Source organism: Zonotrichia albicollis, chromosome 6 (assembly GCF_047830755.1).
Source record: "Zonotrichia albicollis isolate bZonAlb1 chromosome 6, bZonAlb1.hap1, whole genome shotgun sequence".
NCBI lineage: Eukaryota > Metazoa > Chordata > Aves > Passeriformes > Passerellidae > Zonotrichia > Zonotrichia albicollis.
Genome location: NC_133824.1, coordinates 41064421 through 41092354, shown reverse-complemented (window position 1 = coordinate 41092354; position 27934 = coordinate 41064421). Strand labels below are relative to the sequence as shown.

The following is a 27934-nucleotide window of genomic DNA, read 5'->3' as shown; positions in this document are numbered from 1 at the left end:
GGCCCGCGTGCGGCGTGGCGGCCGCGGCGCTGCCGGGACCAATCGGCGGCGTCCTTGCTGAGGGAGGGGCCCGAGCCGCGGCCAATGCGACGCGTGTTTGTTAGCGGCGGCGCTGCCCGAGCGAGGAGGCTGCGAGGAGCCCGGCGGCGCTGCGGCCTCTGCGGCGTGAGGGGCGCGGGCAGGTGAGGGCGGGCGGCCCCGGGCCCCGCGCCCCGGGCACCCGGCGGGCACAGCGGACGGGCCGAGCCAGGCGCCGCCACCGCGGCGCGGCACTGGGGGTTCGCTCAGGGCCCGCTCAGGGGCGGAGCACGGCGGCCACCGCAGCCGCGCGGCGCGGAGGGGATCGCGCCCGGCCTGCCGCGGTTCCATTTTAAGGGCGGTTCCAGAAGTTGGGGCCCAGGGAACGGGTCCCGCGTTGCTCCGTGCCTGGGCCGGGGAACGCGGGGGTTCCGGCCGCATGTATGGCCGCGCTGGCTGGCAGCGCGCCGGCCCTGTCCCCGCCCTCCCGGGGGAGCGGGGGAGGAGGAGGGCGGCAGGGAGGGAGCGAGGGTTGCCGGGCTGAGCGCTGCCCCCGCCGCCCTGCAAGGGTTGAGGCGAGGCCTGCGCTGCCTGGCTGCGGTGCGAAGCTTTCGCCTGATCTCGGGCACGGTGCTGTGTTCCCGCAGCGCGGCCGGCGGTTCGGGGGCTCGGTTTTGCATTTGCTCCTTGTCTCCCATGTGAGGGCCTGTTTGAGATTTTCTTTGGTGCTGCGATTGTTTACTGCACACAATACCGGTGCCCGTGGGATTTGTCAGATTCCCTTCCTGTAGCATTTGCTCACGAGGCTTTCAAATAGAAAGGTAGCGCGAGTGTGGGAATTACGGATGAAGCCGGAATTAGTAGGAACATTTTTATGAGATCATAGTGTTCCTTTTACAAAACTTCGGAGGCGAGCTGAGTGTTCCTCATCTCCGGGGTTGTGGAACAGGTGAATGAGTTTATTCCTCAAATAATTTTTCATGATTCCTTCTTATTATCCTTACAGAAAGTATCCGACTGTTTGTTTGTGGCTTCCCGCGGGGTTACAGCTCAGTGCCTGTGAAACGGAAGCTGTAACTTTCTCTTCTGATCTGTTGTAGTTACGGAAAACACTTAACAGCTGTGGGCAGGAGCCTTCCTGTGAGTTCAGGAGCCCTTCAGTTTCCTGTTTTGTCCTTCTGTTATGTTTAGGAGGTTTGTGCAAGGCAGGGAAGATTTATTCCGTGTACACTTCTGTTCATGAGTACATCTTGCCAGTGTGTTGATTCTTTTCCTTGAGTTTGTGTCCTTCAGGATATTGTCCTTGTAATGAACTCTTCCTGTCCTGGTGTGCATCCAGTTTGCAGTTTCCTGCAGCTTTAAGGGATTGGTGGGGTGTGACATTTGTGCCAGACAAGGTGCAGCAGTAACTGCCTTGTAGGACAGGGGCTTGATCTGATCTCCTCCATCCCCAAAGCTTCATCTTCGTGAGTCACTGGGATCAGGGATCTGCCCAGGAGAAATGAGGCACTGATTTGGCCTTTTAATGGTGGTGGCAGCAATAATAATCGTTGTTACTTCCTTGGGTTCTGGTTGCTTTTTCCTGTCTTCATTGCCTGTAAAGTTGCTTGGAAAGCAATGGAGACAATGGTCATGAGGGCTTTGGTACTGGCTTTTTTCAAGTGGTGTGTGCTGAGCTCTAGCTCTAAACTTACCTTTCCCCCCGGCAGTGGCCCTCAGCAGTTTGCCCCAAACAGTTTTGTTGGTGCCTCTGTGGCAGTGGAGTCAGTGCAAGGCAGCTGGAATGAAACTGGCAATCACAAGCTGTCTCCTAAGAAAGTTGCCTCTGATTATTTATTTATATACTTCTTTTTGCTTTCCAGTTGCCAAAGGCACAAGTCTAGGGGTGATACAAGACTTGAAGTATGTGTTTGCACTAGGGAATGGTGTCTTTTTCCTTTTTTCTTTTTTTTTGTTCTTGCGTGTTCCTGGTGAGTGGCTTTTGTCAGAACATGCCCAGTTCATGCCTGTTGCACTGGAGATGAGTTCAGCTGCTGTTCAAACATTGTTCCATGTTTTCCAAACACACATGAGGATCTTGAGGAGTACTTCCCTGCAGGAAATAGAGCACAAACAGCTGAGCAGAAGGATTTTCATGTGGAGCAGAGTCTGTTCCCTTAGCTGGGTTCCTGGGCCAAGGCTGGCAGTCACAAGCCTTGGAGGGTAACCCTTGAGTACTGCCAGTCTGCATTTTTAGTTGCCTGCTGTTGCCTCCTCTAATAGAGACTGGCATCATATAACTTGTTGGCTGAACTCTGCTATTAGGTCAGTTTGCTCTGTTTTTCCTCTTTTATTGTATCTTTTTATCCCTGCCTTCTGGTGCTGTGGAAGGAAATGCTCATGTGAAGATCTGCTTTGCTCTAGCAGGTGGTTGCTGCCTTCGCCCCTTTCCCCTGTTGTGTTTAAGGCAGGAGGAAGTGTTTGGAGGTGAATCAGCCTGAGCTGGTGGAACACCTCCTCTGCCAGAATCCCCTTTGTTTTGTTCTGGCCTGAGCCTGCAGGGTGGGTTCCAGGCTCACACGGGAGATGGGAACACCTCCTGTGCAATCATCTGAGTGCAGTGTTGGTGCTGCTGCAAACCAGCAGAGCTTTCAGCCCAGCTGCAGTGCCTGTGCCAGGGCTGCCTTTGCAGCTGCGAGCAGCGCTCAGCGTTTCCCACACGGAAGGGTGCGTGCCCTCCCTGGGCTGCTCCCGTTGGCATCAGCACTCAGGGTCTCCTTTGGTAGCCCTCTGCTGGAAGCTGGGCCTGGGATCAGCCCCTGTGGCCTTCAGAGAGCTGCAGGAATCAGAGCTGTGCCCTCAATGATTGAAGCTGCTTCTTGTTCTCAGTTTGACTCACAGACCAAGGCCTGCTTTCGTGAAAGTCTGGTGGTGCAAAACACCACCTGTGCTTCTATGGCAGGTAGTGATTACTGTGATTTGTGGGGGTGAAAACCCCAATCTCTGTTCCTGAAATATGTGTGCAGGCTGGACTATTTCACCCCAGAAAAGAATGTCCAACTTATTCTGCTGTTCTATCTGGCTCCCTCTGGTTTCTCAGGAGAACTAATTTAGATATTGGGGGCTGGGGTAGCTGTGCTAAACTTGGTTCCAGTCATTGTTAATAATGAGATTTTAACTTCTCTCTTGCCTCTTCATTTTCTGACTCCTGATAAATAAGGAGCAAATCTTAATACAGGGGATTCTCTCTTCCCTGTTGCTAGATTAAAAAAAACACCAAATAGAAGACAATTATTTAGCAAGAGAAGAGGTTTTGGCAGTACAGCAGCAGAAGCAGCTACTCACAAAAATAACCCTGATTAGACAGACATGTGAAACGTGTTTTTCTGCCTGGGTGGTAAAAGAAAAAAGTCATTTGGAAGTTATTGTAATTAATTCATTTGAACTTTGTTCAAGTGTGCTACATAGGCAGAGATTAAAAATTCATTATTTACTATGATGCTGTCAAGGAATTAGAAAATAATACATTTATGTCTTCCTCTTTGGCTTCTTTTTGATAGAATGCTGAGCCAATCTAGGAAACTGTGGCACTTACCTTCAGACTAAAAACCCATGATTGGATAGAAATTCATTAGTATCTGGAGTATTTAACAGAAAAAATAAGTTCTAGGAGGGTAAAACCACCTGACAGACTTCAAAAACTGAGCAAGTTTCATTTTGAGTTGGATACTGCGGTAGCTATTCAGTTTCCTGGGAGGGATTTTGATGAATTTTATAGCAAAAAACCAGTAGCTGTTAATTTGCATTGAGGTTTTAAACAGTGACCTGTTCTATTTTCATCTTCTGTTGAGGTAAACAAATTACTGTTCAAGTAGTTTTAAACACTGCTTTTCAATTTGCAGGTGGATACAGGCACACAGATGGCAGATAACAGGTATGTTGGGCTGTTTTCCTGAAATTAAATCAAGGTAGTTAGAGCCAGGTGTATATCTGGTGTTCTGCTGGAGAAGTTTTGTTGTTTTTGTTTTTTTTTTTAACCTGTGAAGAGTGGTTACCAGACTTGGATAAGAATAAAATGGCAGTGTTTTTCTAAATGCTCTAAAGAACTGAAGAGCCTTAGTGTTTCTCTAATCTGTGTAATTTAAGCATGCAAAAAGGCACTTTTTTTTTTTAGTTTATGTAGTATTTTTGGACCATACATTATTTTTATGGAACTGGTGCAAATCTATATGTGCTGCTGCTCTTCTGAGGCTTGCAGTGCTGGATAAGCTGGTCTGTCCTGTACCTGATAATACCCATTTGCATTTGTGCTATCTCTTCTGGTTTTGTGTGTTAGGGTTAATTTCAGCCCTATCCAGTGTGCATTTTGTGACCTCTAAGGTGGCAGGAGCACAGGGAATACTGGCTGGCTCTTGACTCATGCTGGGCCCTCTCCTTCTCCAGCCTGGCAAGTGAGATGGGACACCTTGCAGCAGGGAGCTGGGGAGGCCAGGGACGTGGCTTTTAGAATAGGAGTGAGTGTTTCTATCAAAACTGAGAAGTTGGAAACAGAGCTTTTATCTCTTGTTCATCCTCCTTTCATAGCTGCATCCTTTCTCATGTTTTTCTCCATCACTTACACTAAAAGTGTCTCATATTTTCATCTGTGAGTAAAAACACTTTGCTGTGCAGAGTGAATGGCCACATGATTCACAGACTGAATCATACACATGATTGGCCAGCCATTCACTTAATGAGATGAATTTATCTGTCAGAGGTTTTTGTTTTGGGCTTATTATGTTTTGTTTGGAGGTTGGTTTGTTACTTTTTAGTTTTTACAAGCTTGAAGACATAAGTACACCTTTTATTGGGATAATTGTCTGTAAAACATGTCTGTAGTAAACCAAAGTACTTCAGTGCTGACATTTGTGTAATGTGATGCTATTTTAATATGTTACCCTTTGAATTCTTTTAGTAAAACAGAAGATACTGCTTCAGAGTCTCTGGAGGCTGCTAAAAATGCAAGCAACAAGAAAGGTATGAAATACATAGCAGTAGGTGACATTACAGAAGGGTAGCAAGCCTTTACAGTCAAAACTGAAGATGTGTTCACAGCTGAAAGCAAAACTATGAAAACAACGGTTTTTAGGCTAACTGTTCACTTTCTGATGTTTGCCATGTTTATTGCAGCCAAAACCAGAGTGAAGGCTGTATTTTTGTGTGTGTTGTGACTGTGGTGCTTTTCCATTGCCTGAAATGACCCTCTAGACCCTTGCAACAAGGCCTGCAAAGGCTGGCTTGTAACAACATGTATTCTTTGTCAGCATAATTACCAAAATGGGCAGTTCTCCTTGTATGCTAGTTCTTTACTCTTGTGTTTCTCAGAAAGTGCATCTTCAGAATGTGTCCTGGAAGTTTTTACTCTCCATTAGCAAGGTCTACAGATAACTGCTGAGTAGTGTTTTTCAAATTAATGTTTCTGAGTGCAGAAAAGCTGCAGTTCCATTATTTTGCCAGATATTCAAATTTGTAAGTTATAGTGAAATATGTTCCATATATGTGGTCACTGAATGTTCTTTAGGTCTCCCTCATTACTTTTTTTTTTTTCCAATAAATCCTTTGTGACTGGCAATTGAAAATTGCATGAGAACTGGCAGACACCATTGAATAATTTTTAAAGTCAAGTTGCTTGAGAAAAAACAACAACAAAATTCCAAATAAGTAAGAACAAATGCAAGCATACAAAAGCTTCACCATGTTAGTGTATGCTGTGCAAATTATTGGGTTTTTAATGTCTGGGGAAAAGAGCACTGAGAGAGTGGAAAGATGTGAAAAGCAAAAGTCCTCACACCATTACACAGTGCATGGTTATTAATAAGGGTTTTTAACACCTAACCAGAAGCATTTTAGATCTGAACTCCTGTAAAAGTTGTCTTCTGGGAAGTGTTGTGATGGTTGAGGAGTCTTACAGATCATAAAATCTTCTGGAGGTAAATACAAGTGGTTGTCAAGGTCACAGTGCTGTGCTGCTTATTGTACTGTACACAGAGTTGGAAGGGCTTTTCAGGAGTCACACTAACTGGAAAACAGATCTCTTGGAAGTGTAATTCAGTGGTTCTCCTCCTGAAAATTTCCATGTGGCTTTAAAGGTAGAGCTAATACTGAAGGATAGAGAAACTTCTGCTTTGTACTTTGTTACATAAGGGGAAAACAGGAAATTTGCCTATGTTGTCAATATAGTACTTGCTTGTAAAAGCAACTGATAGATTTGCAAAGAGAAAAGTGCTTTTTCTATCATTATCCAACTTTATATTCCTGAAAGCTGGTGCTGAAGTAATTGTTTGTGTTAGTAGAAAATACTCACTGTTTTCACACCTTAAATAACAGTGATGTTATTTGAGGTGTGAAAATAGTATTTTTACTGTGACTGCTGTAAGACTCAGTATGACAAAAGCATTATGAATCTATGCAAATTTGTTTAAAAGGGATTTTCTGTCTTCATAGAAAAGCTGGCAGACCAAGTGATGCAAAATCCACAGGTCCTGGCAGCTCTTCAGGAACGTCTTGACAACACACCAGTTACTCCTTCCAGTTACATTGAAACGTAAGTAGTGGGCATGATAAAATACTAAAAGACTGAAGGCATAATGGAATATTGTTACTGTAATTAGGCTAGAAAATCAGAATAAATTATTCACTAAGAAAAATGGTTTACTTAACCTGTGATTCATAGTGTCTTACTTCTGGAAGAAGAGTGAAGTTTTACCTTATGCAAACTTGCAAACAAAATTTTGTCCCGTTCAATATTTACCATGGCTGTTTCTTGTTTTGGATAGAGATAACTCCCTTCCCTCGTTTGTTTCCTTCTGTGCCCCATATTCTGACAGGGTATGTGCTACAGTGACTGATGATTTCTATAACATTGCTCTTCTGGATGTAATGCAAAGTTCAGTACCTGTATATCCCTAGTTTGAAACTTAGTTTTATATTGACTGCAAAGCAGATTTAAATGCTGCCTTTAGTAAATACTTACACTTTTATTTCTTGACTGAGAATCGCTGGTTTAGACTCTTTTCAGAAAAAACCTAAGTTCTATAACGAGATCTTTTTGCATGACTGTGTCTAAATGTTTAATAGTGGGAAGTGCAGATGGGCAGTGTGTGCTTTATGAGTATGACCTGTGAAATGAAGCTTTCTCCTGTAGAGTGCACAGTTCTTATTTTTCATAGATGGATCAACACAAATCTAGTCTCAAAGTTTAGGTGTAAACAAAGGTATTAATTTCAGATCTCTGAACTACACGGGGAGGGTAGTGGCCCCAGGGAATGGAACAGAAGATAACACCTTTGAGAACAACTTGGGTAGGAGAGGATTCTTTCAACTTTTTGAAATAGGTTTTGGAGAAACATGTATGTTTGACATAAGCCTTTTATTTAAAAATTGCATGTAGTTATAAGCAACCTAATTCTCGGTAATACATGAAATAATGCTGAGGCAACTAACTTTTAACCTTAAATAATTTTGATTTTTAGCTTTCCAAAAGCAGTGATAAGAAGAATTGATGCCTTGAAAAAGCTCCAGGTGAAATGTGCCCATATAGAAGCTAAATTCTATGAAGAAGTACATGACTTAGAGAGAAAATATGCAGCACTCTATCAACCTCTTTTTGATAAGGTAGGAAAATTATGTATATAATTCTTACTTGTTTGTTCCTGTCAGTTCTGGTTATGTATATATAATTTTACATCTTCAATTACATTTTTGGGTTTTTTTATCACAGAGAAGAGAGTTTATTAATGGGGAAGCTGAACCCACAGATGCGGAGGCAGAATGGCACAGTGAAAATGAGGATGAAGAAAAACTGGCTGTGAGTATAAGCTGGGTCATCTACTGTGGATATATCAGCTTGTCAGAGTTAAATTCTTGTTGTTGCCATTGAAAGGAGTTTAGTGTCAGTGCTGTGTTCTTGTGATGAATACACTGTTCTGGCCAGTGAAAGCTTCTACACCATCAGTTTAGCCTTTGTTCAAATTTGAGGACTTGCCTTTGTTGGCACTGTTCGTAACCTGTTAACAGCAGCTTCCTGCTAATGGGTTCCATTCCAGTGCTACATGAAACCCTGAGATAATACAGGACTGGTTGGCTCTCCACCTGTCTCCATTATTTTGGGGGACATCATTAGCTTTCATTTTCTTAAATACAGGTGGGACACTTGTCACACAGCCATAAAACAGAATCAAGCTAATAGAGTGTCTGCTTGGCTGGTGGATTCCCACTTGTCCATTGAGTAGGAGCTGTCTAGATTTAGGAGGCATTTTAGAGTCTGTGGGCTGCCTGTTACTTTCCCAGCATCATTTCTAGAGACGTGTGCTCAGGCTTTGTCTCAGAAAAGCGACCTACTTAGAAAACTCTGTTTGCCATTCTGTCAGGTTATCTTTGCATTTTTTGCGTAGCCTAATTCCTTCTTGGTTTTTTTTCCTCTGTTCAAAGTGAATTGTTCTTTGTTTTTACTGATCTCCTGATGTTGAGCATGACACAGTGCTCCATGTGCATGAGCAAAAAACATTCCTTAGGCTCTGTGTAAATACAGCTTTGACAGGCCATATTCCACACAATAAAATCAGAAACGTGTCTAGATGGGAAATAAATTGCAGCTTGGTGTTCTTGGCACATCATAACCCAAGCAACTGCCAGAAACATCTTAAATATCTGCTGCTATCTAGTGGTGTAAAAGAAAAGGTGCAGCTTCCAGACTGAATTCCCAGGGTTATTTAGGATTGAGAAATTACTTCCTCATTCTTCTTTTTTATAACATTTGACATCAGTTATGTGGAAGGACATCCTGTTTCCCAAAATAGTAATATTTAGACACAGCATAACAATGAAAGATACCTGTAAAAAACAACTTTACAAGTATTCTGCAAAATGGGCAAGCTAAAAAAGCATTTCAGAGAACAAAGTTAGATTTTAAATTTTTAGATGGAATGCTGTAAAGGTGGCTTATGGAGCTACAGAAATTAGATTAATAGAAAAATAGATATGTATTTTTTCTCTTTCTAGAAAGATAAAGTGTTTTAATTATTTCTGTTGTGTCAAATCAGTGAAGCAGACACTTGGTCTATTTAGTGTTCATATAGAAGAATTTCAAAATAGTTAAAAGTAAGTCTGAATTGTGTATATGTTCAGTTGTGTAAATAAACCTTGTATCTGTTAACTTCATTTGCAGAGGAATAAAAAAGTAAATTTTAAATGTTCCTTAAACACAGCTTCAGAGATGGCAATTGTTTTGTACTTCTGTCTCTGTTTAAATTGTGACTTCTTAGTGTATTTAATAATTTCTCAGCTGTTTCTGTATTTCTTTCCCAGGGAGAACTGAAAAATGCAGTGGTAATAGATGAAAAAGCGGAAGAGACAAATGTCAAAGGAATTCCAGACTTCTGGTTTACTATCTTTAGGAATGTAGATATGCTAAGTGAATTAGTACAAGTACGTTTTTACTCTGAAATGAACAACTTCTGCTGTGTCAAATGAATTGCTGCTTTTCCTGTTAATAGTCAGTCCTTGTGGAGTGTGAGTCAATCCTTTGGTGTAAGACACCAAATCTTTTGAGTCTTTGGAATCCCTGAAGATGCTTGAAATGATGGACAAGCATTTTTAGTTTAATCCATAAAGGATTATTGTTGCAAGGTTGTAAGAATACCTTGGATTGGTTGAATTTGTGTTAAATAGCTTAGGTAGTTATGGCTGCACTTGTATTAGTGGCCTTTAATAATGTTACAGAAGAGTTCCCTGGAGTGTGTCTGCCTCTGAATCTCACTGGTAATAAATCCCTTGAGTGAAGTTACTGTATCTTCAGTAATACATCCCAGCAGTTTTGTTTACTGAAGATCAGCCCTAAAATGATTGAGAATTTAGCACATAGAATTTGCAACTATGATTAAGAAATTTAGATCTAGACCTTTACTTTAGCTCAAATTGTTGAATTAGTTATAAGGTGTGCTTCTTAATTAAGGAGTGACTGTTTTTCTAAGTATTGCCTGCCGAAATGAATTTTACTTTTTTCTGCTTAGGAATATGATGAACCTATCTTGAAACATCTGCAGGATATTAAAGTTAAGTTTTCTGAACCAGGACAGCCTATGGTGAGTTTTCTCTGCTTGTTTCTCATGAAGATTGTAGTAATGAAGTGAGCAGCATTCCAACATATTCATTCAGCTCTCTTTGGCTGTTGTGTGTGGGGGAGGTTTCTTTCTAAGGTATTATTTTCATGCATTGCCTTTGAAAGATTTATCTCCAGCTTTCCATACTTTTTGCTCTTTCATTCTTAGCCTGGACAGCTGTGACATTACTGTAGTTTCTAGATTAAAATTCTGGCTGAGATCTATCTAGTTTTTGCTTTCTTTCCTCTCAAATTCAAGTGTAGCTGCTCTTAGTAATAGAATTACATGGCTGCTTTTGATTTGAAAATGAATTGTGGGAAAGATTCTGTGTATCAAATATTATTTCAAAAGCAATATGACTTGGTAATACTAATCAAAGACAATGATTATAGATAATATGCCTGTTGAAAAGAATAGAAAATGTATTAGTATTTTAAAAGTGTTCCTCATGAGTATTCTTTAAAGTAGTACTTCATGCTTTTTTAATTTTGGAAATTTGTTCTGTTTAAGTTTGATGTACAGAAACAGATACTGTATTTCTTGAAGTTGCTCTGCTGCTTATTCAGTTTATGCAGACTATACTTATTCCTTGAACTCCCTTTGAGGGGGAGGCAGGGAGAAGGATGGAATTTGAGCCTACACATACTTTCTTTAAATTTTGTCATTCTGGCTTTTTTCTTATATTTGGTATTTTTTGTTTTGCTTTATGGAGCAATGACCTTCTGATAATGTCTGAAATAAATGCCATCATTGAAGATTCACATAAGAAAGATGGGAGGACTTTCTCAGAATAGCTTTTAATGGTTAACAGCAAGTTGTTTCAGGGCTCCTTTGGGTTCTGGTTTTTTTCCTTATTGTCTTGACTCTGCCAGTACTGAAACACTCAGGCAGATAATTGGCAAGAAATTAGAATGGCAGAGAAAAACTGAGAATTAAGTTTCTAAAGATTGCAGGGCTTAGGGAGAGAATATGAGTTTTAGGAAGAAAATGAGTTGTCTAAGCACAAAATAAAGTATTCTAAGAAATTGCCTGTTGTGTCTTGAAGCATATGTATTCAGTGGCATTGGGATGACATGGGAATAGAGGTTTTTTTTGCCTACATGATTTTTGTGTTCTCATTCAGCTTTGTTTTATAGTACCTTAAGCTGGAGAGCTCTTTACACACTGAATTTATCTGGTCTTGCACTGTTCGTAACCTTTTGGCAGCATTTTTCTGCAAATAGGTTCCATTCCAGTGCTACATGAAATCCAGTAATGGAAGGCTGACAAACTCCATGTCCCTTCTGTATTTGGAAACAAAGGATGTGTTCCTAACTGCTTGAGTGAAACCTGTTCTGCAGCTGTGTGTGACTGCCTTTCAACAGAATCTGCAATTCTTTGTTGAAAATTGGTGCAGCAGTGGTAGCTTTGTGGTGTATGAGCTTCACATAACCAGTGTGTCATAGATACACTAATTCTGCTGGGGATTAGGTTTTACTGCTGAAGAAATACATGATAATTAGGAATTTTCTGATTTACTGTTGACCCAAAACAATTAATTGTAGTTATGGCACTCCAAAAGTGGATTTACTCTACTGCAATTAAAGTGCTTCAAAGTCCTGTTTGTTATGGCCAGCACATAGAAACTTTTACCTGCATGAAGCATAAGTGACTCCATTACTATTTACTTATTTATAACCACATGGGTAAACTCATATGTATTTTATAATTATGATTTCTATTTACATATTTATTAGGACATCAGGATCCTTAGCTAGCATATTGAGACCTGGATGATGTATCTAGGTATAACTTTAAAGTAGCTTAAAAAAAGGCATTTTTTTTCTTTGAACTTCATGAGCATATATTTGATTTAAAAAAACCCCAGGGATGTCCACATAAAGAGTATTGGAAAGGTTATTACAACACTTCAAATATTATGTGGAGCTTGGAGCTTCTTTTCTCCTAATTAGCAGGTATACAGTGAGATGCTGAACTGCAGTGTGTGCAGATATTTTTGTCTTGCTGGCCCTTGGGATCCTGCATGCTAAACAGTGTCACTGGTTGGTTATTTATAGCCCAGTGATGGTTTATGGGATTATTTGGGTATGAGTGTTCGTCACTGGTAGTGGATCAGCTAAGTTTGTAGCTCTTCCCCTGAGCATGTTTGCCAGAGAGAGATTAGCCTTAGCTGAAGGCAGCCTCCAAACCATGCAGCTGTCTCGAATTGCTTTAAAGGGAAGGGAAGCTGAAATAGCCCCTGAAATCAGCACAGATATTCCAGGGTACTGCTGGGTCCCTGTGGCTTCCTGTCCTTAATCAGGGAGCACGGGCTTGGGGAGGCTGCTGCTGCCATTGGTCCCCATCACTCCTGGACCACTCTCTTAGCAGGCATGAGTCATGTGAGGAGATTGATGGGGTCTTAGAAAGATTAGGGGCCTTTGGGAGATGAGTGAGGGATAAATATCTGTGATGAGCAGGCTGTTATTAAATAACTGTCCTGAGTTATTTATCTTGTCCACGCATGAATGGCCTTGAGAAAAAGGATGGCAAGGCAGGCTTGCTGCTAACAGGCAGTTTTCTGGCCTGAGTCTGAAGAATGCCTGGGGAAGTATACTCAGGGCCAGTCTTCTGGCAGTTATGTAATGTGTTTTGTGTGCTGATTAGGGCTAATTTGTGATGCATATTACTGGGAGAGTAAATCAGATATTTAAAGTAACTGTTACACATGCTGTGGCTGGGCAGTGGTGTTGGAAGCTTTGGCTTTCAGTCCTCCTGTTGTGCTGAACTGACCTGCAGACTTTTACCCCCTTCAAGTCACTAAATCAATACTGCCAAAAAACTTTATTCTTTAGTGCCTCCCCTTTCCAAGACAGCTTTTAGTGGACTTTAAAATGTTCATAGTTGATCCTGAGTATAAAGTGAGCATTGTGCAGGGAGTTTAGAAACCTTTACTGAAAGCAGATGCATCATGGTTGCTGTGGTTTTCTGTAACTGGAGCTTTTTGTTCTCCATGTAAGAAACTGAATCCTTGCAAATAATTTCTGAGTACCAGAGGGGGTTCAAACATAGCCAGAAATATCTGCTTCAGGCTGTAAGATGTTGGTTGTAGGACTCAGTTTATGAAATCAGTGTTGCTTTGCAGGATTTTCAATTATCAAATGGAAAAGAACCCTCTGGTTCCAGGGGGACTGTGCTATTTAAATAGACTGTTGCAATCTAAATTGTGCTTTAACTGGAAATAAAGTCTGATTCACTCTCTTAAGATCATGATATTGATCAGACTTGGGGGAGCAATAGAACTGCATGGTGTTGTTACAATGCTGAAATTACTTCATAATAACAACTTCATCCTGAGTGCAAGGATGATGAGAGGTTTCCATAGGAAATGAAATCAAGACTTTTCTGAAAATACCTCTAAGCTTGCTTTTAAGACAGCAGTTCTATATGTGAAGGTGAATGAAATCTACTAATTACCTGTTTATAATTTGAATCTAAGCCAAGGTTGTTGTAGCTTCTTGCACATTTGAAATTCATTGACATTCATAATTTCCTGCTTCTGCTGTAGTTTCAAATATGTTTGACATCAATTTTTTTTTCCTACTTTCAGAGTTTGATGAATGATAATTATGCTGATTAACTATTTCATAGATGAAAGTTAGTAGTGACATAAAATTTCTTCCAGTCTTTCTCATTAGAGTTCCACTTTGGGCCCAATGACTACTTTTCTAATTCAGTCCTGACAAAAACATACAAGATGAAGTCGGAGCCAGACAAGACAGATCCCTTTTCATTTGAAGGACCTGAAATAGTTGATTGTGAGGGGTAAGGAAAACTGAAATTCAAAAAAGCTTCTGAAGTACAAATGCACAATTTTTTTTTTTTTGCTTATTTTGATAATGATTAGTAAAGATAAAATTGTTACTGACTTCAAAACTGGGTACGTTTGTAGGTATGATGATGATGTTAGTCTCAGCATGCAGAAGTAACAGATGCATAAATGGAGATATATTTTAACATTGTGTACATTTTAAACTGGACACCATTCAAATTTAATAATTCTCTGGTTAAGGTAACAAACCTTTTATTTCCAGATAACTGGGTAAATTATTTTTAGTTTTTACCTCTCACAGACCACCCCCATCCTCAGTCTGATGAGTAGCCTTGGACTCTCTTGGATTCTTGTCGTATCCTCAGCAATTTTTATTCCAGCAGTAATTGGTTTATTATTATCAGGCAGGAATAGGTTGTATTTATCATGTGTTCTTTCAGCCTGCTTTGAGGCTGGAACATAAAGGTTATGCAGTTTGATCCTGACAGCTGTGGCTAGTGCAGCAATTTTTTTAAAGTTTATTTTTATTGTGTCTGCAACACATTCTCAGAAAACAGCTGTGGATGGTGAATTCTCATGTCTGTTCTGGAAGCCTATTGAGTTGAACACCACATCCACATTATAGTTTCTTGGGGGTAAAAGAATTGTTCCATCTAAGCAAATCCTTTCTATTTCTATCCAGGATTACTGCTCTATAACCAAATTCCAGTGCCAGAGCAGAGCTGACACAAATGAAAAATGGCTTTTGCACCCTGTTGTTCTTAGCATCTAAGTATTCTTACTGTTGGTAATTATTTGGTTTTTAGGTTTTTTCTACCCTTTGAAGGATGTGTTTTGGTGGTTTGGTTTTGGGGGTTTTTTAACTCACATTTAAGGTATGCCAAATACTTGGTTTTGTGAATGCATGCTGACAACCTCAAAAACTCTGCACTTCTAGTTCTACATGTTGTTGAATCCAGCATTCACCTGCAGTGAGGCAAAAGTTCTTCTTGGAGTTTAGTTAAAGTTGTGCCCAAGTAACAGACCACTCCTTTTTGAAGAAAACTTTAGTTCATTACAGCAAAATATTTTCTGTTTAAGTATTATAAAGGAATGCCTTCCTGGATTGCTGATTTGTCAGAACTTTGATTTCAGTTGATGTTTCCTGAGGAAGGTGTTAAATAAGGTACAGGTAGAGCAGGAAAACATGTCTGTGCCTTGTTATACAGGTTAAGTATAAAACTGGTGACTTTGGCCATCTGTCTGTAGGACAGGGTATTTTGGAGGCATTTCAGGGTTACTGTGACACCATTATTTCCATTGTAGGAGTATTAGCTGTGTTTGCCCCTCACTATTTGCCATGTACAGCTTTGGGTAAAACTTGTTTGAATGGAAAGAGACTTTTCATTGAGTGTCAGTTTGTTCAGCAGCAGAGTGGAACTGAAAATTAGCCTCTGTTCAGCTTGGCTGCCAGGTCAGTCTGAACACTGCTCTTCAGACAGCTCAAACATCCCTCTCCCTGGCCACTCTTTGGACATGCATTTTTGGGTAAATGGACACTGCCTTGACCTGTAGTTAAAGGATATCGTGTATTGTTTTCTAACAGTCTGACTGGTGAGATTTTCTCTGGAATAGCTTTTAATCCTGGCCTTGGTTACAGAAGTCCAGTTGTTGGGCCAGAGGAATTGAATTACAGGTGGAGTGAGGGCAGTGATTACTCTGCCAAGACAAACTTGTACAGCATTTTCATTTAGGAAAATATTTGACCTGTCCAACATACACATAATCTCTAGAACTATGATCCACTTCATAACTGGTCAAGCAGCTTTACCTAGAGTGTGATAAGCCATCTTGGCCTTGATGTTGCTGCTCTGCTGCTCAGTCCCTTCTTTTCCCTGGTGCCTTGTGTTAAAATGCTGTTTGTCACCTGCTGTCTCTAGGTGTACCATTGACTGGAAGAAAGGCAAAAATGTTACAGTTAAAACAATCAAGAAGAAACAGAAACACAAGGGCCGAGGCACAGTTCGGACCATTACTAAACAAGTACCTAATGATTCATTTTTTAACTTCTTCAGCCCAATAAAGGGTAAGTGTGGAAATGTAAGCATTTAGGATCCTTAAAATATGTTGTTATATATTTGTATTTATGTCACTTAAACATTCAAACTGTTTATGCTGCTGCATTGTAAAGTGCTTACTAGAGGAAGATTGGAAACACTTGCCCATCCAAACAGATGCTTTTTTTCTGTTATGCTGTAGAATTTGACCAATAGGTGTGCAGTGTGAACAGGAATCATAGTAGGGAGAGTCTCTCCTAGACTCTCTTAAAGAAGTTGACATGTTTTACCACAGGATGGCTCCATGCATCAATTTGTTTCTAACATGCAAAAGAGCTGTGTTCCATTGTTGGTCAAGTTACAGCACAGCAGTTTCATTGAATCCTCTGTGTCAAGAGACAGAACTTTCTGTTCTTTCTTTTGGGAATAATTAGTGATCCCTGATACTCCATACATAATTTTCCTTTTTTCCTAGATTAATGTTAGATGTGTACTCACATTTTAGACAATTCAGATGGATTCCAGCACCATTTTTTTTTCTTGGTCCATCTTTCATTGTCCTCTTCTGCAAGCATAGATGAGGGAAGTAGCTTATTTTGTGAACAAAAGGGGTCCTACAGGAAAGATGGTGAGGGACTTTTTGGAAGGGCATGTAGTGACAGGACACATGGAATGGCTTTAGACCAAAAGAGGGCAGGTTTAGGTTAGATATTAGGAAGAAATTCTTAACTGTGAAAGTGGTGAGACACTGGAACAGTTTGGAGCATCCATAACTTCTCTGGGCATTCATGGAAATGTTCAAAGCCAGACTGGATGAGGTTTTCAGCAACCTGGTCTTGTGAAAGGTGTCTCTGCCCAGGGTGGAGGGGTTGAAACTCAGTGATCTTCAAGGTCCCTTCCATCCCAAACTGTTCTGTGATTCCAGAGGTGTACTGAACAGAATGGTTCTTGATTCTGGTGTGGGCTATTATGAACTACCTGTCCCTCCTAATTACCACTGCAAATGTCCATGTATGTGGGTTAAAAAACATGGGATATGTATTTCTAAATTTGGGTTTGGCACACAAATGTCCTTTAATGTTTGTTGCTGCTTTGAGGAAAGCATGGAGATTTGTCTCCCGTTGGTGTTATGTTGTTCTTTTAAATACTCAGAGGATACATTTTGGAATTAGCAGTATAAGACAAGACACTGACATCTGCTGGCAGTGGATAGTTACATTTTCAACTTGAGAACTGAGCCAAATTATCACTTTCACAGTAGATCATATGGTAGTGTAGGGAAGGGAAATACATTTTGATTTGTGTTGGGGTTTTTTGCTTGGTTTGTTTTTTTTTTTTTATGGTCATTGGTTAATTGTTTTTTTTTTTTTTCTTTAAACAAACAAAACACCCACCCTGCTCTATGCTGGTTACAGCACTGGGTCTCTTCTCAACAGTGCTTTACAGATTCTTGTGAAATGTTCACCTATTTAGTTCCAGTTGTTTTGGGGAAGAGGAAGTGATTTGTAGTGCTCTAACCAAATGAAGTTACTGTAATTACAGCATTAATAGAGAAACCAAGTATGTTGATCTGCATGTCCTCTGAACCCATCGTTGTAGAAAGAGTATTTCCTTTGCAAAAATCTCTGACATCCAAATGTCAGCACTGCTGCTTTAGCTACAACATGTGAAATTCTTACGATTTCTGTAGGTTTAACTCAATACTAATCTGAATTGTCATAGTTTTAATAGCTACCTTCTGAAGCCTTTATAACCTCAGTGTTTTCAGGTATGAGAAGGTCTTTATACTGTGTTTTGTCATCTTGAACATTGAGGTAGGTGAGAGTATACAGGCATTTCTTAAATTTGTTGTCTTTTCTTTTTGCAGTATCTGGTGATGGAGAGTCACTGGTAAGTTTTTGAAACAGCACAATTGCTCTTTGCCAAGTCACTGTATAGTGACTACAGGGTTCTTTTATTAAGTACTGTGTATTTTTATTGTTATTTTTGCCTTTGACAAAGCTGGGCTTCACCTTGATAAAGTGAAAGATACTGTCAACTTCTCCAAGTAATCCATTGACAGTTCACTGTTCCACAATTTGCTGATCCAAGACCTTTCCAGTGTCACTGTTGGGAAGGTCATTATTTTCCCTGCCCACTCAGCAGTACTGTGTGGCTGGTACCTGACTTGAAAAATCAGTCTGGAGCATTCTGCAGCATCAGATGCCAGAGCCAGCCAAGTCTGAGCTTTTTAATAAAAGGTGTCTTGGCAGGACACTAACCTGTGTGTGTAAAGTAGGAAGCTTGTACAGAAAATCTCAATTCTGCAAATCTAGATGTAGCTGTCATTACAAAATGTACTGAAAGTACCTATGACGTGAAGGTTGGTGATGACAGTGTGGTGTTTTCCCAAAGATGGTACTTTGAAATATTTTCATCTGCTTCTGTGTGTCACATCACATTTGCAGTAGAAAACTCAAACTGATTTGTATTACAGGATGAAGACTCAGAATTCACTTTAGCAGCAGATTTTGAAATTGGACATTTCTTCCGTGAGAGGATAGTCCCTCGTGCTGTGCTGTACTTCACTGGGGAAGCTATAGAGGATGATGATAATGTATGTATGCAATTAGCAGTTTGTTTATTAGCCAGCACATAGAAACATACTGCTCCTTTTCTGATTAGACTAGGGTGCAGTATTAATTACATGAGAATAACAAAAAAACCCCTGAAGAGATCCTGCTACTTGGGGATAGGAAAGGGTCATTCAGCTTGCTATAAGTTGGTAATCTGCTTCTGGAAGGAGCTTAGTTTCAGTTACAGTGTTTGAATGTGTTGCACCTATTGCTGCAGAAGTTTTTATGCAAATACTAGCAGAGCTAATTAAACCTTGGGTTTGTTTTTCAGTTTGAAGAAGATGAAGAAGGTGAAGAGGAGGTAAGATGCACACTATTTTTTGTAGATTACTGATTGCCCTTTCCATTCCAGTGCCAGGAATAATTCTATATGGAGCAGAAAACAGTTGTTCATAAATGCTCTTGTTCCTGGTACTTCTTTCCAAAAGAGTTCAGCATTCATGACTTGAAAAGCCGTGCCTGGTTTTTCCTTTTCATAAAAGTACTTCCTGCAAGAGCATATATCCATTTTTTTTATCCAGTACTTTGAAAGCTGTTTTCTGACATGAGTCAAAAATTAAAGACAAGCTTTTTTTTCTAGGGTGCTGCATGGTAAATATTTGTTCCTTAGGTGGTAGTGGAATTTCAGCTGTCAGCTTTTAGCTGTCATAAGCTTGAAGACTGGGTCTTACCAAATGCAAAGTGAAAAAGGGGAAGTGTGCAACTTCTCAGCATAAATAATTTAGGCTGGCTCTGGTCTATTTGCAGTAATGTTGTATGAACACAAACACACTATGAAAGGCTTTGCACAAAATCACTAAATGTTACCACACTTAAATGAACTAACATCATTTACAATTTTTTGCTTTTACTGCTATTACTGTGCTGTCTTGCTGATTTGTCAAAGGTACATCCCTGATTGTTGTCAGCTTCAGCATAGCAGAGTACATCAGAGATTATCAAGATGATGTGATGTGAGCTGGCAGCCTTCAGCATGCAGTCTCTTTTTTTCTCTCTGCTTAGGCTGTTGAGTGACTAAACATTTTCATATTTTTTTTTTAAGCTGGGTATTGATAGAAGTGTGTATATGTATTTTTAATTGGTTTTCAGTGCCAGATGTTATCACTTGGATGTAGTTGTGTGTAAAACTGAGTGCAAAAATCCTGCACAGGAAGTGCATAGCCTGTCTAGAGTAATCTAAATAAAGTGGCTCTTTGGAGGGAGACTGAACTAAAGAACGAATTCGGGCATGTATACCTATTACCAGAACTAAAATTCCAAATAATTTGTTAGGTAGAAGTTTAAAAATTGCTGTGGGACTGCATTAGCAGTGTGCATAGGAAGGTTGCCTTAAGCCATACTGAGACCTTTATATCATGTTTTAAAGATTTTGTATTTAAAACTTGTAAGATGCTGAATTCTTTTAAATCAGCCCAGTGCTGACATCTGAAACATTCTGGAATACAGTGTTAATTTAATTTGCTAGTTTGCTTTTTATCCATTACAAAAAGTTGCACTTTTAACCTATTTTAATTTCTGTTAGTTTATCTCTATTTTGTCATAGGAGTTGGAGGGGGAAGAGGAGGGAGAAGAGGAGGAAGATGCAGAGACTGATCCTAAGGTAAGGACTTCTGTGTGCTTAGTCATAACACAGACTATAATCATGAGCAGTGTAGTTAAGGGTATGATAGTTTGTGAAAAGATCAATCAAAAAAACACCCTAGCTTCTGACTGCAAGGTTTTTATTATCTGCAGCACTCCAATTGCTCTTCAAAGAGAAGTTAATGTTTCCATCAGTTGAGAAAATGCAAGTTTTTGCTTCCAACATGCACCAAGATAATTTTCAATCTGTGTGCCTTTGCTTCTTAAAGGCATCTCTGTGTAATGCTGTTACAGTTTTCCTTCAGAAAGGTCATATTTAGATGTTCTTTGGCTGGACTTCAAGCTAGAATTAGTCTGACAAATCTCAACTAGCTTGTTTGTTTATGTTATTTTCTTTAGAATTGTTCCTTATCGTTGTCCTGATGGCTGCAGGTTAGACTCTACATGTCTGTACTTGGTTAGAAATCAAAAAAAAGTCAGTCTTCAACTTTGAATTTTAAACTTTATGATACCTGGCTTAAAATTCAGCCTTGAGGGTTGGTGTTCCTTCTGATAGGTATTTTTCAGGTCTTCAGTCATGGTAAATGCTTATATTTAGTGAAGCTGGGACAGTGATGACAGACTTGTGTTCATGTAGTTCTTAAAGCATCATAAAAGCTTTCAATTTTTTATAAAGACAGGTGAAAAAGTGAAAGGCATGCAAAACTGCTCGATCTTTGGATAAAAGTCTTAACAGCAGCTTGACATGTCACTCTTCTGGTACAGTTTTATACATCATCCTATCATTAGTAAATGGTTTTTGTCACTATCAAGAGTCAAGTTTGTTTTTCTTAATGAGAAATTCTGGATACTAAAGAAAGTCTGTCTTGTACAAAGATCAATGAATCAGGTTTAGATTGGCAAAAATCAGTATTCTGACTGCTCTGTAGGATTCAAATGCAGTGGTGTACCTGTAAAGGGTAAAAGTTGGGCAGCTGAGAAACAATGTTAGTTCTACATCAACATATGTTTGTGTGAAGTATCCTTCTAGAGGATTTGCTATTCTGTAGGGGAAAAAATCTGAAGTTATCTTGGAAGGTTATGGTTGTTGCCTCCTGTATTATTTTGTACATTTCACTTTTCATCCATGCTGACAGTTCCTTTCAATTTTTTCCCATTTAGGTGTAATATAAGTCTGTTATTCATTCATACATTTCTAGGTAAGGTGGAATTCCATTCATACCTAACTTCCAAGAGTCCCATTTGTAGTCATGCAATGTGGTTTGTTTTCTAGGGTATTCTGTTTTGTTTTTGGTTTTGTTTTTGGTTTTTTTTTTTTTCCTTTTATGGGGAAAAGAATTGGGGGAATGGTGACTTCAGAGTTTAAGTTTTATGAGTAAACATACAAAGAAAATGGGTAGGGATAAGTGCCTTTAAATCATATAATTAAAGTAGATTTTTCAGAATGACTCTGCCTTCCTGGCACACTTCCTGCTCTGCCTTTGTAGCAATCAAACTGTATTTCATATACACATGATAAAAGATACTGAGACTGGTCAGACTATTTTTCCTTGTTTCTGGTTTGATGTTGCATCTCTTTACTGTTTCTAATGCACTTGCAAATTATTTCTTAAATATCTTCTCTGCTCTTCCTAAACTCTTCTAAGTCAGCTTACTTAGTATGCCTTTTCTAGCATCTTATTTATGCTGCCTGACAAAGGCAGGCTGTCACTCTTAGAAGCCTTTTCTTGATCTCTCATGATTCTGAACAGGTATTGTTCTTCTGCTCATCTGTCTCTTTATTTAAAAGAAGAAAGAAAAATTTCCTTCTGTTGTATACTGTCATCTTTCACCTTTCATCCCATTCCTCACAGAGAACAATGCCTGCAACAGCCTCCATACTTCTTCCCCCCCTGTACTTTAGGCTTGTGTCTTTTTATTTGAATTATTTAGAAGAAGGTATAATCCTTCCAGCTCACTCCCTCTGCATAGATAATGCCCTTCCTTGCCTTTGTTAAACTCAGAATGGAGCTGTGCTTCTGAATTGGTTTTTAGTGCACTGGTGGTTCACCTGCAGCAGTAGAACATCTGTTTGTCCCAGTGGCTGCAGTCTGTTACACAGCTCTGTTCCCTCCCTACAGTTAAAATTGTTAGCCACTGGCTCCAAGTTTTCAAGTCAACCTGGAATTATTTTATTTCATTTTTTGACACTGATACCCCAGTTCTGTCCTGTTTTCCATTCTTTTTCCTGCTCGTATCATTTTCTGATCCTTTTGTTCTCTGTTCCTTGCCTTTCTTTGCCTGCCAGTTCCCACTCCCTTCTTTTCTTTTCTAGAGTAGTTTTCTTTTCCATGTACACAAAAATAATTGGTCTGGTTTCCTTTCAAATCCAGTTTCTCCTTCTCAGTCATTTCCCTATTACCTCCTCCTTTATTGTTGTAGTGTATTTGTTGTATTGTTGTAGTACATTTGCTGCATGTCAACACTTTCTGCTTTGTTAACTTTTCCTCCTTCCTTCCTGTGAGTTTTTAAAGTACATTGGAGTTGTTTAGATACAACCAGTTCATTATCATCTCTTACACAAAGCACTTGTGCCATGTAGAAGTTGTGGCTTTGGAAAACTGAGCAGTCAGATGATTGAAAATAGCTTCAGAAGGTGCTACAGAACTGGATAATGTAGCTGGTTTTGTCTAGTGCATTTTCTATGTGCTTGCATGTCCCATTCCTTTAGCTGCCTTTATTTCACCTTGCTGAGGCTGTGCTTGAATTGAGGAGTAGCTGGCAGGGTAATGCACAGTGCTGGTTTGAATCATGAGCAGAAGAGCTGCTCTGTGTGTGAGAGACTCCTTGGGCTTCAAGATCTTTTGTCTTCTGGGTTACTGTGGCAGGACCTGGCAGCAGCAAATTCATTTGCAGGCCCTGATGTGGAGGCAGGCAGTTTGGGTTAGGGTTGCCCACTTAACTCCAGCTAGCTCTGGGAGCTAGCTCTGGGTTTGCATTGTGATATCCTTGCTTTTTCTCCTTGAGTAACAGAGAATAGGAAATAAAGATAAGATTCAGTTTTAGGTCCCATAATTGGACTTTTCCATTGAAGATGTTTCAGAAAGGCTTTCTACCTTCTCCACTGGAAAGGACATCAGATTTAGTGCCTGGTGCCTGCCTTGATACTGCTGTTGGCAGCAGAGTTCACAGGGAGAGTCAGATGAGATCCTGTTGATCTGCCTGTTCCTGCATGGCCACCTTAGCAGATGGGAAGCTTTCCAAAAAGTGAATTGGAAAAGTAAGGAGATAGAGACTTCATTGCTCTTTGAATCACCTAGGAATGTATCTTGCCTAGTGTGTTTAAACACTGAAGACTAACAAAAATTCAGTGTTTCCTTTAGGATGTCTTTTGAAAAAACAAAACTGCTAAAATAAAAGGCATGGAAATTTTGGGCCTCTAGGGCACCAGTTTACCTGGATGGGCAGACACAGTGGGGTTTGTGTAGCAAAGAAAGCAGTATTAACTCAGACCTGCTTTCTTTTGTGTGTTAGCTCTATGTTCTTGTGAATTTTAGGTGCAATTTTTAATTGTGAGAAAGTGATGCAGTAAGTGAGTGGCAGTAACAACAGGCTATATATTGATCTTTGTTAGCAAAAAAGAAAAATAGGTGGGAGTCTCACTCAGCGTGTTCATATCCATTGTAATGGTATCTCAGACTGAAATTCAAGGCCCAGAGCAGTTTAAACTCCTTGCACAGAATAAGTGAATATGAAATGAAATACTTTAATGATACAAAAAATTTTTAAATCCTACCGATTTTAAGATGAGTTAAAGTCTGCTTATGATTACTGTAAAGAATCTGTTTACAACCAGAAGAATTCTTGTCTCTGTAGCCCTGGTTGTGATCTTCAATATGTGTGTTCACTGCTAAATTTATTTTTAAATAAGATGCAATTCCTCCTTATCTTTGCCAGTTCAAGTCTCTCTGGTCTGGCCAATGCACTTCACTATCTTTCTGAGATATCATGGGAAGTTAATTTAGGGAAATAGAGCATGGAAAGCTTGCCAGGATGGGGTGATAAGCAGCACAGGGGCTAAGGCAGATCAGTGTAGTGGTTGGCTGACCCAGTGTCACCACGTCAGGGCTCTGCAGGAGGAGCAGGCTCAGGCTTTAAAGGGGAGTGTGGGTGTCAGCTCTGCATCCCACTCACAGCTTGGGGTCTGGGCCCTGATCTTACAGGAGCCAGCAAAGGCCAGAGATGAGCTTCAGTGTGCCTGTGCCTGCTGGAACAGCTGTAACTGGAAGGGAATTGTGGTCTCTCTGTGCTGGTGTGCTCTGGGATTAGGCTGGGAGATGCTCTGCATGAGGCTCAGGGCAGCTGAAGGCAGCGTGGGGCTCACATGCTGGCTTCCTCAGCAAAGGCAGTGCTGTGTGTTAAAGTGGTGGGAGAACATGGATTATGTTGGAGTCTGGATCTGAAATACTGCCTTCATACTTAGGGCCTGCTTAAACATTCCGTGTATAGGGCCAACAGAGATACATCCTCAAGTGTAACCTAAAAATAGCAGTATTTGTCTCAAAATCCTCCAACAACTGACTCAGATCCAGGAACCCCTCAAACTGTATTTATTTGTTTTTGTCTGAGAGCAGTAATCAACACTGAAAGGTTCTTAAAAAAGAACTTTGTGATCTCTGTGACTCAGTTTTTACAGGATAAACACTTATATGTAGTAAATATGATTTAAGTGTTTACAAAAATAAGGAAAGGATAATGGAGTTTATTAGAAAATACAAGTGTTTTGGTTGATCATTCGAATTTGGCGGAAATGGTTGCGGTGGTCAGCCTAGGTGTGTCTTGATCTAAATATAGCAGGTGACTAGGAAGGAAGGAGGGAGATGGAAAGATTTTTTAAAGTACATTTTAAATAGTAGATTTCTTGTATTATCATGGCTTTTAGCCAGAAGGCAAAGAGGAAAGGAAGTGATTTTGCCTGCACACTATTCCGGCCATGTTCAAATACCAAGCAGTTTAAAGGAGAATACAAACCTTTAGAAAACTTTAGATTAAAATGCTGCTCTGTTTTGCTTGCCCCTCAATGAAAAGGAATGGCATGCAATGAACTACCAGTGGCAGTGAAATTTTCATTTAAGAGTAAGAATGCTGATTTTGTTTTGTGTAAACATACCCCTTTTCCTGTATTTAGTCCCCAGTCAGTGCAATGTAATTCACATTGGTGTTACTTGGAACTTCAGGCAGATGAGAGAGAACAAAGTTAAGGTTAGCCAGATGTGGTGAGTGAGGAATACCACAAGAAGTCTGAAAGGTTTCTGACACATCTGTGCCTTTGGCTCTAATGCTGAATTGCAGTGGGAGTGATAGTGACCACTGTGACTGTAAAGCAGTTTTGGTGAGGAACAAAGAAACAGCCTGGATTTGATGCAGGTTATTGGGGCAAAACTTCATGATAAGGAAGTTTAAATTAGTTGCATCAGTTCTTCCTTTCTAGAGGCAAAATGCTTTAGTTGCCTTAGCTCTTGGTTACTTGATGTATACTGAGCTTGGCATGGGTACATATTTTATAACACATAAACCTCTTCTTTAGGATAGTAACTAAGAAATATTTTACTTTGTTGCATCAGTGAGGTTCAGGGTGTTGTATTTTATGCCTGTATTTTTCTTTATTAGACTGCAGCAGGTTTCTGTGACTGCTGTTTGCGTATAATAAACTATATTAAGAGTAGTAAGGGGAGAAGCAAAGTGGAAATTCACTGAGTAAATTCTCCTGCTTTCTAAGAATGCTATTTTACAATGGAAAAAAAAAACAAGAAGTGCAGTGTAAACCTGAAGTTCTTAGCTGTTTGAGTACTTGTTCTCATTCCCAAATACACTTCCTTTTGCTAAGGGGGAAGTTGTTTAACTACCTAATGAAGGTGTTTCTACTTTTACATATTCAGATTAACATATGGACTTCTTGCCCAGTGTTAAATTGTTGAATAGTTACCTGCTGGTGATGCAGAACCTAGAAGAAATCAACACATTAATTACAGTTTTATCACCTTAGCAGAAAGGGAAAGGCTCCTAAGGAAAAACTCAGACGTGCTGCAGAATAAGCAGCCTGCCGTCCTCCCTCCTCAGAGCTGGAGGAGGTGGCAGTTTATTGTTAAAATTGTTCAGTAGGGCTGGAAGTCAAATAGAGCCTGTGGTTGAGGGGAGTAGGTGGTGGTTTGCTTTCTTGTTTGTGTGAACCTTGGCCTACAGGATGCAGTGTTAACAGCACAAAAATAGATAAAAAATTATGGGGCACCAAGCAGCTGTGGGGGGCAAGGGGAAACCCAGTAAATGTGGTGACTCTGTTGGACCTTTATGATGTAGCTTGAGTTTTCATGTAACATGCTAGTGTTACCTAGTTAATTCAGAACTGCATAGCAAGTTTCTCTGTATGTGTTGAAGTGTTTTCTTTCATGCCAATTTGGTTTTTAACTGTTTATTTTCTCTTTTTCCCTTTATGCAGAAAGAGTCCAGCCAACCTGCTGAATGCAAACAACAGTAATAAGGAAATACCACTTGGAAGTGATATTTGAACAACTTGTAACAAATAGTTGGATACCTGGCCTGCAGTTCAGGATATTCTATCGCTGCAGCACAATCTTATTAACAATGCTTAAAATTAATTTGTTTTAAAATGCATGATTTTCACTAACTTTATTGCTTAACATGTACAGTGGCAACTTCAATGCATTTGGGAAATATGAGGTTTAAATAAAGCACACTCTACAGCCGTTGGTACACTGTAGCTAAGTATGTCAATAGGCCTTTAGAGCCTTTTGCCCTATGCATAGGGGAATAGTCCAGACTACCATGTGAGGAATATCCATTTTCTTGCTCAACATTGAAAATCGTGGAATAGCAATGTGCTGAGAAGCTAAAGTAAATGGATTACATGTATGGTAGCTGAAACAGATAGAGCAATATGACTTTTTTGCTAGTTCCCTCCCCTGTTTTTTAATGTTTCTTGCAACCTACAGATTGAACTAGTGCTTGAGCAGCTTTAAATGTCATATTTATTATCTCAGTACAACCAGTTGAGTTGAAGTAATTTTACTTCATTGAAGAGGGTGTCATATTTGAGACTTAGTTGTTCATCTTACTATTTATTTATTCATGTTTGTAAGTACTTTGACAGAATTAGTGCTTTTTAATAGTTTTTAATATACTTGAAAAATTTTCTTCCTCTTTTGCATACAATATGGGTACTTGTAAAACAGGTAATTCAAAGTGGTCTCAATGTAGTAGTCTAGACAGAAGAAACAAACTCGCATCAAAATGACAACTCTTCTGGATGAAGATCAAAATGTAAAGGCCAAACTTGCTGTTGGTGGAAGTGGGTTGCAGCCAAAGAACCAGACAATTTCCAGTAGTGTTATTGCTTAGTGTCCAGCATGAAAGGACCTTTCACTATGAACACGGAAATCTATCAAAGTGAGTCAGTTCAATAAATCTGAAGTTTGGGTGTCTTACTTGCAACACTGAAATTATTCCATTCCACAATTTGTTTTTATTTCAAGTTCTGAAGTCTGCAAAACTGTTTTGTTGTTGTGTGGCACTTAAAGTACACGTTTCTAGTTTCAGCATCCATTACCAACCTCTGGCAGCAGTTGAATAGCAGCTGTATCAACACTGTGACCAGGCATGTAGAGTGCTCCAGCCTTACCTTACACATTTGTAACTTAATACAGTGTTTTCAATTTGTACAGAATAGATAGAATATTCTATTAAAGTTGTGAAACATGA

General features: G+C 39.8%; 1 protein-coding gene and 2 non-coding genes across 6 annotated transcripts; all 3 read left to right on the top strand.

The window, feature by feature from the left end:
- NAP1L4 (nucleosome assembly protein 1 like 4) lies at positions 1-27934 on the top strand. 4 transcript variants are annotated; one of them, XM_005486579.4, is made up of 16 exons: positions 1-182; positions 3900-3931; positions 4952-5013; positions 6481-6580; positions 7509-7650; positions 7757-7843; positions 9343-9462; positions 10047-10118; positions 13801-13940; positions 15867-16012; positions 17851-17873; positions 18460-18579; positions 18870-18899; positions 20142-20198; positions 21341-21378; positions 26655-27934. In XM_005486579.4, the coding sequence occupies exons 2-15, from the start codon at positions 3918-3920 to the stop codon at positions 21344-21346; spliced, it is 1119 nt and encodes a 372-aa protein (XP_005486636.1). In that variant the 5' UTR covers positions 1-182; positions 3900-3917; the 3' UTR covers positions 21347-21378; positions 26655-27934. The 4 variants fall into 4 exon arrangements, 2 of the variants coding, with proteins under 2 accessions (XP_005486636.1, XP_005486635.1); XR_003380267.2 differs by having other exon boundaries at positions 2-182; positions 20121-20198; XM_005486578.4 differs by lacking the exon at positions 21341-21378.
- LOC113459233 (small nucleolar RNA SNORA54) lies at positions 8027-8154 on the top strand. Its single transcript, XR_003380283.1, has one exon. It is a non-coding gene; the product is annotated as a small nucleolar RNA SNORA54 (small nucleolar RNA).
- LOC113459232 (small nucleolar RNA SNORA54) lies at positions 11317-11437 on the top strand. Its single transcript, XR_003380282.1, has one exon. It is a non-coding gene; the product is annotated as a small nucleolar RNA SNORA54 (small nucleolar RNA).

Coding starts and splice junctions, on each gene's coding strand:
- NAP1L4 (XM_005486578.4), top strand. Junction 6,581..7,508: donor CCTTCCAGTTACATTGAAAC/GTAAGTAGTGGG, acceptor TTTGATTTTTAG/CTTTCCAAAAGCAGTGATAA. Junction 18,580..18,869: donor CTATAGAGGATGATGATAAT/GTATGTATGCAA, acceptor TTTGTTTTTCAG/TTTGAAGAAGATGAAGAAGG.